This window comes from Prenolepis imparis, unplaced genomic scaffold, assembly GCF_030444845.1.
Source record: "Prenolepis imparis isolate NDT839.2.m4 unplaced genomic scaffold, iyPreImpa1.0 SCAF_248, whole genome shotgun sequence".
Classification (NCBI taxonomy): domain Eukaryota; kingdom Metazoa; phylum Arthropoda; class Insecta; order Hymenoptera; family Formicidae; genus Prenolepis; species Prenolepis imparis.
This window is the reverse complement of record NW_028141406.1, coordinates 15,093-27,768: the sequence shown is the minus strand read 5'-3', so window position 1 is coordinate 27,768 and position 12,676 is coordinate 15,093. Positions and strand designations below refer to the sequence as shown.

At 42.7% G+C, this 12,676-nt stretch overlaps 1 protein-coding gene across 1 annotated transcript; it reads left to right on the top strand.

Moving 5' to 3' along the window:
* The first annotated feature begins 255 nt into the window (after positions 1 to 255).
* LOC145948119 (uncharacterized) lies at positions 256 to 1,137 on the top strand. Its single transcript, XM_083057875.1, has one exon. It carries the CDS (start codon positions 256 to 258, stop codon positions 1,135 to 1,137), a length of 882 nt encoding a protein of 293 aa, XP_082914001.1.
* Positions 1,138 to 12,676: the final 11,539 nt, after the last annotated feature.

Sequence of the window (12,676 nt, the reverse complement as noted above, 5' to 3'; positions counted from 1 at the left end):
TCGACGGTTATTACGAGTCAGTGGAAAACGCTACTACCATACATCACGTGTTCCAGTTTCACGGATATTACTGGCATGGGTGTCCGCGCTGTTTTCAAATTAATCGCGATAAATCGCTTTCGTCGGATCGCGTTGATACAATCGATTTACGATACGAACACACCATCGCAACGACGTTTCGTCTTCGAAGACGGAAATACAGGGTAACGGAGAAATGGGAGTGATTTTGATCGCGAAGTGCGGGAAAATGACGAAATGCGGGGATATTTACAACAACATCCAGCGGTAGAAAACGAACCGTTCGATCCTCGTCAGGCCTTCTACGGTGGACGCACGGGAAATACTGTAACCCGATATGAGATTACAGAGAGCGAGAAAATACAGTACGTGGATGTGTGTTCATTGTATCCGTATGTATTAAAAACAGGCGTCTTCCCGTTTGGACATCCAACAGTATACGTTGGCGAGGAATGCGTAACAATAATTGGAACGGCACCGGGGTATAATTTCGAGTCACTTGAAGGAATCATACGTTGTAAAATACTCCCTCCGCAAGATCTCTTTCATCCTGTATTACCGTATCGGGTACAGGGTAAATTGTTATTCGCGTTATGCCGCACTTGTAGCGAGACATTTTCGCACACCGAGTGCACTCATATTCCTTCCGAGCGCGAATTCGAGGGTACATGGATATCGTGCAAACTACAAAAAGCAATTGAAAAAGGATATTTTGTAACGGGGGTTAGCGAGATATGGCAGTACAATGTCACTCGGTACGATCCTTCTATGCGTCAAGGGGGTTTATTTACCGGTTATATATATACATTTTTACAGTTAAAACAGGAGGCTAGTGGATGGTCGAGCGAATGCGTGGATGAAGATGCTAAAGAGCGTTATCTTCGCGAGTACGAGGAGAGAGAAGGTATCGTTCTTGAAAAGCACAACATCGCACAAAACTCCGGTCTACGCTCGGTCGCAAAACTATGCTTAAATTCTTTCTGGGGAAAATTCGGGCAACGTTCGAATTTACCAAAGACGGAAATTGTTAACACGCAACAACGTTTGATTAATTTACTCGTGAGCCCTCAGTACGAAATAACTGATATATTACCGGTAAACGATGAAGTGATATATTAGGTGTACAAATTAATTCTCGGCCTTTTTTAATGAAAATTAACGTTTATTTAAACAAACTTAGAATAAACTTTAATCAATAAAGTAATCTCCGGCGGCATCTACACATTTTTGCCATCTTTTGGGTAGGTGACGAATCCCCTCTTGATAAAAGAACGCCGGTTTAGAGTCAATAAAGTCAGCAATGCATTTTTCGACCTCTTCGAGCGTTTTAAAGTGGGAATCTGCCAAATAGTGTTGGAGGGACCGGAACAAGTGAAAATCTGACAGGGCTAGGTCCGGTGAATACGCCGGATGTGGCAAAATTTCCCAGCCCAACAAATCAAGCGTGTCCTTAGTCGCTTTAGCCGTGTGTGGCCTCGCGTTATCGTGCAGCAGAATGACCGGCCTTCGTCCATTGCCCGTAAAAAATCTTTTGCGCTCGATTTCGTCACTTAAACGCAAAAGTTGAATTTTGTAACGCTCAGCAGTAACAGTTTTACCCGGTTTTTTAAAATTGAAATGCAAAGAGCAAACAATGCCTAATGTGTTGTTTATTAGACGCCATCATGTTTACTGTGCTTATGTTGAATTATTTGAAGTTATGTCAATTATATATATCGGTTTTATAGTGTATGATGTTGGTACTATACAGCCCTGAAGTTGGCTGCAAAAACTTTCCTCTTAAATAAATGTTACAGCTGATTTAATATTAGGGCCGAGAATTAATTTGTACACCTAATATGTATCGACTCGATTACGCGAGGAGGCGATCCCACCATCGCATCTTACAAATGTTGTAATAGCAGCTTACACAACGGCTCAAGCGAGATTAAAATTGTATGAATACTTAGTAAAATTAGATAGGCGCGTTTTGTATTATGATACTGATTCTTGTATATATGTAAGCAGCGCTGATCCACACGAGTACGAACCACTCACGGGTAATTTTTTAGACGATATGACTAACGAACTTGAAAAGTATGGGCTCGCTAGTTATATAGAGTCGTTTGTGTCCGGCGGTCCAAAATTTTACGCGTATGTGGTTCGCTCATCAGATGGTCAGATGCACGAAGTTTGCAAAGTGAAGGGTATAACCTAAACTTTGAAAATTCTCGTTTAATTAATTTTAATAGTATTAGGGAATTATTAATACAAAGAGAGTGTGCAGCAGGAAAGAGAGTTAGGAGAAAACGAGGAAAAAGAAATAACTCCAGAAACGTCAATAAATCTGCGATTCAGAGCCATTCGGCGTACAGCGTTTCACGAAATAATAACTCGTGATGAAACAAAAATATGTGCGCCTGTGCTATTAAAACGTAGATTTATTAACAATCATTGTTCCCTCCGTTTGGATATTTAACTGTTTAAAAACGCAATATAATAATTCCACACGATCGCTTCTCTCTTCCACCTTCGCGCGTTTTTCGATTTATACAGCAAAATGTAGATATAATAAAATAGATAAGTAATTGTAAAATTGTCTTGTAAAAATAATATAAATTTTTGAAAAGTAAAGGATATATTATAGTGCAGAATAGAATAGAATATAAATTATGGATATATCTTAATTAGAAAAAATATTTGTAATAACAGAAAAATTTTAATTATATTTAATAAGTGAAAAATTGTAAAATAAAAAATGTGAAATAAAACTTTTTTAATTTTATTATTAGGATTTTAAACGTACAAAGTATTTTTTACAATGTAAGAAGATTAAATAAAATTTTTTCTTAAAATTTGTTTCATTAGAGATTATTTTATCCTTTTTCCTGAAAAACCTTCTTTCCCCGAAAAATTCTCTTAATATAAATTTTACTATTGTTAGATAAAATCGAGCAAAATAAATGTAACCAATAAGGAGAAAAGTAAATAAAATGTAAAATTAAAACATTTATGACTTTATAATTTATTTTTTAAACTAAGTAAATATTTTTCCGTGAAATAAAGTCTAATAATAAAAATACAAATATAAGTGATAGGGCCTTAAGAGCCGAACGCGGATGTTGATGCGTATTCCAACGAAATTTAATTTTTTCGCTGGACTTAAATTAATTGTGCATAGGGCACGAATTTTACTGCTTGGTATACTGCCAAGTCTTGTATGGAATAATCTCATACTTGAGATTTTTATTCTATACATCCCCTCTAACCCCCCTAAACCCCCCTAAAGAATTAAATGCGAGAGAAAAATATAGATCCGAAAATCGCTGAATCGGGAATCGAACCCGAGACCTTTCGCTTGCCGGGCGACTGCTCTTCCATCTGAGCTATTCAGATCCTTTCGATTCTATATTTTTCTCTGCTTTTTAAATAAATACTTTAACTAACGCCTTTTTCGGCCGGCGTAAATAAACAATAAGAATTACTATTAAGGCTCTTCCGTAATAAATACAAATATAAGTGATAGGGCCTTAAGAGCCGAACGCGGATGTTGATGCGTATTCCAACGAAATTTAATTTTTTCGCTGGACTTAAATTAATTGTGCATAGGGCACGAATTTTACTGCTTGGTATACTGCCAAGTCTTGTATGGAATAATCTCATACTTGAGATTTTTATTCTATACATCCCCTCTAACCCCCCTAAACCCCCCTAAAGAATTAAATTTCGTTGGAATACGCATCAACATCCGCGTTCGGCTCTTAAGGCCCTATCACTTATATTTGTATTTATTACGGAAGAGCCTTAATAGTAATTCTTATTGCTAATAATAAAAGTTTCACAAAAGTTCTTTTCATCAAAAAATTATTTACCTCTTCTCGAAAACCTACTTGACTAAAAAAAAAATATTTTTCTTTTAAAAAAAATTATGTTTTTAGTAAAAATCAAAGTACGAATTTTCTTCTCGCGAGATTCTCTCAGTCACGTACGTAGCCTATCATCGTTGTTAGCGCTGGAGATACACGCTGTCGCGAGCATTCTACGAATACGCTAATTAGCAGCGCACCGCGACACGCATTGGCTCGTCAGCTGGCACCGCGCATCGGCTTATCAGCTGGCACGATGCGCACGAGATCGCTAGCGCGAGCATGCGGCCGCCGCGGTGGGGCCTCTGCGGGACGCTAATAAGCTTATTTCCGACTCGAGATATATATTAAAAATATTCAATGCGCGTGCGTATTTTTATACGCGAGTTATTGATATTAAGTTACTTTTTACCTTTTTTATTTATGAACTCACGCGTAAAACCGAGTTCGTTTCGCGAAATGGACGTGCGCTGGAAATATCCCTGGACGTCGATCGTCTGCGGACCTACGGGATGCGGAAAAACGATTTTTGTAAAAACTTTTCTTCGATATTTATCCGCCATGTGCGAAGTTCGATTCGAGAGAATTTTATTTTATTACGCCGAATGGCAAGATGCGTATCAACGTCTGCAATGTGATACGAGTGAAAATAATGAAGAAGAAAAAAACAATGTACACAAGAGCAGCTATGATAATACTTTGCTAAAAATAAAGAAAAATACAATCGAATTTTACGAGGGGTTACCGCGACCGGAAGATTATTCCAACGATCCGCTATCTCAAAAATTAGTGATAATTGACGATCTTATGAGGGAATCGTCATCGTGTGACGCTATCGTCGATCTGTTTACCAAAGGAAGTCATCATAAGAATCTCAGCGTTATACTCATCTCGCAAAATCTTTTCCACCAAGGCCGCGGACAACGCGATATATCTCTCAACGCTAATTATATAGTAATTTTCAAAAATCCGCGCGATCGCGCTCAAATTCGTCATCTCGCTCGTCAAGTATATCCCGACGATCCAAAATTTCTAGAAGAAGCATACCACGACGCTACTTCGCGACCTCATGGGTACTTATTGCTCGATCTGAAACAATCGACTCCAGACGAATATCGATTTCGTACGTGTATCTTTCCCAACGATACGATGCATTACGTGTACGTTCCTCGTAGATCGATCAGTAGAACAGTAACGAAGGACGTATAAAAGGAGAGCGCTTGCACGCGAATCTTTTCAGTTGCACAATTTTAGCATAATGGTAACACGCGGGAAAAGACAACAAAAAAAGACGTCGACGACGTCAAAAAATTCACCCGACACGCGATAAAGATTGCCAGACGTTCCATCGGCGAGAGAAACGCCTGTCTTTTAAAAACTCTATGTTATCTCAAAAAAATCAAAGATCATCGTTCTTACGTTCTGCCGACAATAATCTCATTAAGTGCATTCAAGAGTGTATTTATAATACGCTTGAGGGTAACGTAGAGCTCAAGAATCACGAAAAGACGCGATTAGCCAAGCATAAATCTATTCTTCGGCGCATCGCTCTAAAACGCGACAACTGGAAAACTAAGAGAAATCTACTAGTACAGCGCGGTGGGTTTTTACTCTATCTTATCGCTCCTTTGCTCGGCGCTTTATTATTCCGGTTTATCGGTGAGTGAAAAAAAGCTTGCAAATATTACATCCGGGGTTCGAAAAGAATAAAACAGACCCGTTTGTTCGCTGTACGGAATAATGGAAAGAGCAAAAAAAATGGTGCTGATTTCTACGGAAAATCTCGAAAGAATGCGACAAATGCAGCATCAACAGCTACAACCGGAAATAACAAAAACTACAATAACCCTGGATAACTCGCCGAAGAAAAAAAATACGATATCTGACGGGGAAAACGATAATAATAATAACACCGTACGGACTCCAGGAACCCCCTTATCGCGATTCGACGCGGAAATGTGGCATATTCTTAACCTCGCGACTCCTCTAGATGAAGGCGAAAGATGGAAATTATATAAAGAAGTACTTCAGCGTTATCTTCACTTTGTTCGAGAAGCGAAAAAACGCTTACGTAATGACTCGCGCGAGGATACACATGGTAACGTCGACGACACAAGTAATGTTGACAGCGACGGAGGCGAAGGCGATCAAAATAAAGATATCGATTTGCCCGTTGATGACGACCTTATGGAAATACAATCTCATAGAAATACTTCAATCAGCAGTGATGGTAAAGTGATCTACGCAACAACTGTGTAAGCATACTTTAATTTGCGTCATCCCAAGACGCTCATATACTTTGTACAACTGACTATTTATATTAAATATATTGTGAAACCACAAACGGGAGTGAAATTCCCCCTGACGTTCCCGAGCTTCCTAGTTCTAATTCGGTAACGATCCCTTAACTATCCTGTGCTTCACAAGGGCATAACATAATTTGGTGGCAGCGGTGGGATCTACCGAAGGACCGTCTCATGATAAGGGGTGACAAATACTTCCGAAAATCAGTTGACAAAATCAATCACGAGAACTGTCACAGTTAGTGATAAAACAGTGAACGTACGTAAAGCCGAGAGCCATCGCCGTAAAAACGACGATCAACACCGTGGGACCACCATTGACGAGACAGCACCGCCAAGCTGCAGACCGCCACAGCATCCACGGAACCTGGGACCACCACACTAGCCGCTGACACGAAATACATCGAAAATGCGAGCTGTATTACTGCTGTAAGTGCGAAACTAAATTCTTGTATACTAGACGGGGAAGTAACCCCGCAAACGTAGCAAAAAAATTTAGCGAGATAACCTCATGTCGGCAAGACTCAGAAAACGCGTAACGTTCAGACCTCGGTTCTGGAGCAGGCCTGACCGCTCCCCGGCTCAACCCCGCGTCGTAGACCCCGCACCGGTAGTCGAACCGACAGACCGGAATATTCGTAGTAATTCGCGTTGGAATCTAGGCGCATACTATCCAAACCCCGACACCGAACAAACAGCAGAATACGTGCGACCACCTGACGCCGACAATACAAACGAGGAAGACCGACCCGCGAGCCGCGCATCTAGCAACGGAATTTCAGTAAGAAGAAATTATTCGCCGGTATCCGACGGTAGTATTATAAGCGCGTGCCACGAAAACGAAATGAGACGAAACTCACGCCCACGGAAGCGGAGCGGTCCCCACTGAAGACATAGACAGAGAAATCAATAGACTACGATCTATAATTAATGCCGCCGAGCATGATGCCGACGCCGGACGTCCTGTTTTCAGTCCAAAAAATGACCTACTTGTTGAACTCATACAAGGGCAACGCGAAATGCAGAACGAAATAGACCGATTACGCACCCAGATACGTGACCAGCCCACGAATAACCGAGAGACACAACAAACATCGAACCGACACCAATTAGAAAATGCGCGAGATACAGACCGTTACCTCGACACGACCTATACGTACGGAAGATCAGGAAATGACGTTAGGAACCGACGAAGTCTCCCTTCAAGGTATCTGGCCCTAAAGGAAGCACGCGCCATGATTCCCGAATTCAATGGGACGCCTCATAAACTCAAAAAATTCTTAAATGCATGTACTTACGCCATGAAAAAAATTAACCCCGAGGACGAAGAATCCTTAATTCAAGAGGTCTTATTCACAAAATTAGACGGAAAAGCCATGCAAGACTTTGAAACTCACGATATTCAAACATTCGAAGAATTAAAGGAACAATTAGAGTCATGCTATAAATCCAAACGCAGCACGACGAGCCTACAATTAGAGTTCAATTCACTAAAACAACAACCGAACGAAAGCACACAAGAATTCGGTCAACGCGTCGACCTATTAGCAATGAAACTATACGACTCAATAACTGAGAGAAAGGGCTACATCCCGGAAAATAAATGTGGGATACAGCAAACCATAAAGGAACAAGCACTCATAAATTTCCAAATAGGGTTACGCCATGACCTTAAAATCCTCGCACGGGCGCAACGATTTAAAACTCTACAAGAGGCAATAACCGGCGCCGGCGAAGACGAAAAACTCCTCGAGTCCCCTAGGGCCGCGGATAAGCAAACACACGAATCAAAGTATTCGCAGCACCCGCATGCATCGCGGATTCAATGTCACAAATGCGGAAAAAACGGACACTACGGACGCGACTGCCGCAGTAGCTTCAAGTTCGCGCTCCCATAACCTGAGAAACCATCGCAAGTAAACGCGATCATTAAGTACTGTAATAATTGCAAGAAATCCGGGCACAACCGCAACGAATGTTGGAAATTAAACGAACGACCTAAAATTAGCGGATATAAAAAACAAAACGAAGACCTAAAATCACACCCCAAATATACATGCGAGCAGCGCGAATCGTCAACGAAAACAGAGCACCGACTTCAATAGTGGCAGCGAAGACGAAAGCAAAGACAAGAAAAACCCGCCAAAAAGGGCGCTAGAATACCGCGTCGCACACATAAGAGGCGAACCAGGATTACCTACAGTAACACTACCCATACGCGAAGCAAAACAAGGGAGGGTAAAAATGATGTGCGACTCAGGAGCAACCACTTCATTAATAAAATTAAAGGAATTAAAAGATGATACTTTAATCCATGAAGACGATATTTCACTCACCGGAATAACGGGACACAAGGTACACACCATAGGAAAGCTACAATCAAGATAGGTGACCATAAAATAAAACACGCGTTCTACGTGGTAAAAGACGATATGCCCATCGAAAACGACCGAATCTTAGGATTCGACTTCCTACAAAAACATTCCACCGTCTGCGATTTCGAGAAAGCACAGTTAAGGCTAGGGAAAGGTATCTTAAACCTACGCGACGAAAATAAATAAAATAGGCATAGTTCAAGCAGCAGAAACCGCCCCCGGTATATACATCAGAAATGCGCTAGTAGAACCGATCGACTTCACTTGCCCGATCAGTATGATAAACACGACAGACGAGGAGGTCGAAATAGAAACACCAACAGTGACCATCGAAGAAATCGAACGAGACACTACAACCGGGATAAACGCAATAATTAGCGACAAATTAACCAAGCTAGAAGAACCACGGAAGAACCGCGTTTGCAAATTATTACGAACCGACCATCTAAACTCTAAACGATAAAGAACACAGGGCACTTTTAAATATCTGTGAAGAATACCAAGACATATTTCATGTAGAAGGGGAACCCTTAACGTGCACCACCACAATAGAGCACGAAATAAATACGCGTTGTAATACTTCACCCGTAAATATAAGACCATCAAGAGACACGGTAGTGTCTCGCGCCTAGTTTGGGCGAAGCCGACCCCTTAGAAGCGAGGCACCGTGTATCTTTACGCGAATCGAACAGTTGAGGTAATCATAGATTTCGGATGCTCAATAACGGCTGAAGCGATCGAGTTTTTACTAGTCTTCATCGAAAGATTGAGGTCGAATTAAATAAGGAAAGTGTCTTTATTTTTGCTCTACGTTCATTATAAATGAAGATATCACGATGCAAAGTTTCAATATGAAAAATTTCTTGTAAGAAACGTCCACGTCGTCATCGTTCGCAAGTCCCCAATGTGCGCATGCGCGATTCTTGTACAGTTCCAGCTTTTGGTACAGGGCGCTAGTGCTTCATAATGTTTACCACAGACAGATGTGTGCTTATAGGTTAAATGTTCCGGGATATATATATAACGTGTATGTAATATGTGACATGTGACATAGGTTAAGTGTGCGGTTAGCTCGTTTTTATTTATTATAAAAGAAGTCTAGCGAGAGGGTCATAATCGATAGAAGAAGAAGATGAGATTTATAAGAATCAAGTAATTATTTTATTTTATATTTCTTATAACAATATTAACAATTATATTCTTATGAAAAAATAATAGGATGGTTACGTAACAAGAAAATAGTTATTATTATATTATTATGAAAAAAATATAGTATATCACATATAAGTAGTATTGCATATCACATGTATGTAGTATATTGCATATCACATGTATCGTTACCATTTTATTTTACTATTTCTTTCATAATAATAACTACTTTCATGCTCTACGCTACCATCCTACTATTTCTTTTATAAGTACATAATTATTGATGTAAAATAAGGAAGCGAATAAAAGCTAATAATAATAAATAATGTAAAGATAATAGTGCTATAAATGATATGAGCTATAATAAAGAATTTATATACATTTTTATAGCACATAGCATTCATAACATTATTATCTTTACATTATTTATTATTATTAGCTTTTATTTGCTGAAAGAATTATTATGAAAGAAATATATTTCTTTCATAATAATTACTTTCTTGTTACGCTGCCATCCTACTATTTCTTTCATAAGTATATAATTGTTAATATAAAATAAAGAAATAGTATATTTTGTATATATGTACGTACTCTAATGATTTAAATATGTTTTACATTACAGGTACAGAATGAGGACATTGTATACTAGAGTTGCTCAAAAAGTAATGCCCTACATTATTTTTTCAGAGATATTTATTCAACAATTTATACACAATATACATGGTAATCTCAATCAACTTCTATTTCTTTATGCCAGTACGATACATTGTAACGATAGCAACCCCATCGTTCCCGGTCGACCACGGACCGGAAGGCTGCGCCCGGCGACCATCGGCCGAGCAGAACAGCAGGCGCTTAACGCCCGCGTTTACCGAGAAGGCGTTACCGGAATTATTAAAAGGGGACGTATTGCTCTGGTATCGTAACACGCGGGAGGACTGGGACTCCTGGGAGGATTTCGTTCGCGACTTCCGAACGCAGTACTTGCCGCGACGGTACCGGGCCACGCTCCGCCGGGAAATTATGGAGCGACGGCAAAAACGCGGCGAAAATTTTGCAAATTACGCCACGGTCATGATGACGCTTATGCGTCGTGCCGGCGGGTTTTCCCGAGCGGAGCAGCTGGAGCACATTTATGATAACATGAACCCCGAATGCAAAATGTACGTTCGAATCGATGACGTATGCGGTCTAGGCGAATTGCAGGAACGGACCGCGGAGTTCGAGGACATCGAACGTCAGCGCAACGACCTGCGCCAACCCGGTAAAGACGCGATCGGGAAACCGATGGTCGCGGCGACCTACAACCGCGACGATTGTTGCTGGCGTTGTAAGCAACGCGGACACACCTGCTTCGATTGTCGGCGACCCGCCAAAAAGTTCTGCTCCCAGTGCGGGCGCGACGGGGTGCTAACCAACCAGTGCCACCCATCCGCGACGGGAAACGGCAAGGGGGCCGAGGTCGCACGGACCGACACTCGACCCGATACCTCCGCAACGTAAAGTTTACGCCACGACCTCACGCAACCGTCCGCATCAATAACCGATTGTACACGGCCCTGCTCGATTCAGGATCCGAAATCTCGTTCCTCAACACCGCGACCGCCGACGCCGCCCGGACGTGGGGGACCAAGAATCGACGGGCGTCGGTCACGTACAACTCGCCGACGGCACTTATACGGAGGTGCCCAGCGCCATTACGGTACCCATACGCATACAAGGGCGGATTTACCAACACGAGTTTTCCATACTTCCGACCTTGGAGAGCGAAATTTTAATCGGGGTAGATTTATGGGGGAAAACCGGCCTCGCGCTTCCCTCACCGCGGCCCGACCGGACCTCCCCCCGCCCGAAATGCAGTACGGCGGGAGGACTGGACATCCGAACACCGGAAGAGACTCGGAGTCTCGAGACGTTCCTTCGGACCGAACTCGCGGCGTTCGACGAGATACAAGGTCCCACGGACGTTACACACCACCGTATCCGACTAACGGACCCCACACCGATCAAGCAACGGTACCGACCCCGTAACCCGGCTATGCAAGCCATCATTGACAACGAGGTTGCCGAGACGGAGCGCGCGGGGATCATCGAACCCTCGCGAAGCGCCTGGAGTTCGCCGGTCGTCCTCGTCAAAAAGAAAGACGGCAAACATCGGTTTTGCGTCGATTTTCGCCGAGTCAATGACGTAACAGAAAAAGACGCGTACCCCCTACCGCAAATTACGGCGACGTTAGATAAGCTACGCGGGGCACGGTACCTCACGACCCTCGACTTAAAGAGCGGGTACTGGCAGGTCCCTATGTCACCGGAGAGCCGTTCAATTACTGCATTTACGGTTCCCGGCCGAAGGTTGTTTCACTTCAAGGTCATGCCGTTCGGACTCCATTCCGCGCCCGCTACCTTCCAGCGCTTATTAGACATGATTCTCGGACCGGAACTAGAACCGCACGTTTTTGTCTATCTGGACGATATAATCGTGATTAGCCGCTCATTTGACGAACACCTCTCACTGCTCAGAGAAGTCTGCCGCCGCCTACGCGAAGCAAAGCTACGACTGAACCCGGACAAGTGCAAATTCTGCGTCGAGCAGCTCACGTATCTCGGCCACGTTATCGACAATCGCGGCATACGTACCGACCCGGAAAAAGTCAGCGCCGTCGCTAATTGGCCCGCCCCGCGGACAGTCCGCCAATTTCTCGGGATGGCCTCGTGGTATCGTCGCTTCGTGAGTGACTTTTCGACCGTCGCCGCCCCGTTGACAAAACTTACGCGGAAAAACGCTCGCTGGAGCTGGGGGGACGCGGAGGATGCCGCGTTCCGCGCGCTTAAACAGAAACTCATCGCGGCGCCCGTACTCGCATGTCCGGATTTTTCCCGCCGATTTTTTTTACAAACGGACGCCAGCGCGAACGGCCTCGGGGCCGTACTAACCCAGTTTTTTGAGGAAGGCGAGAGGGTAATTGCATACGCCAGTCGAACGCTG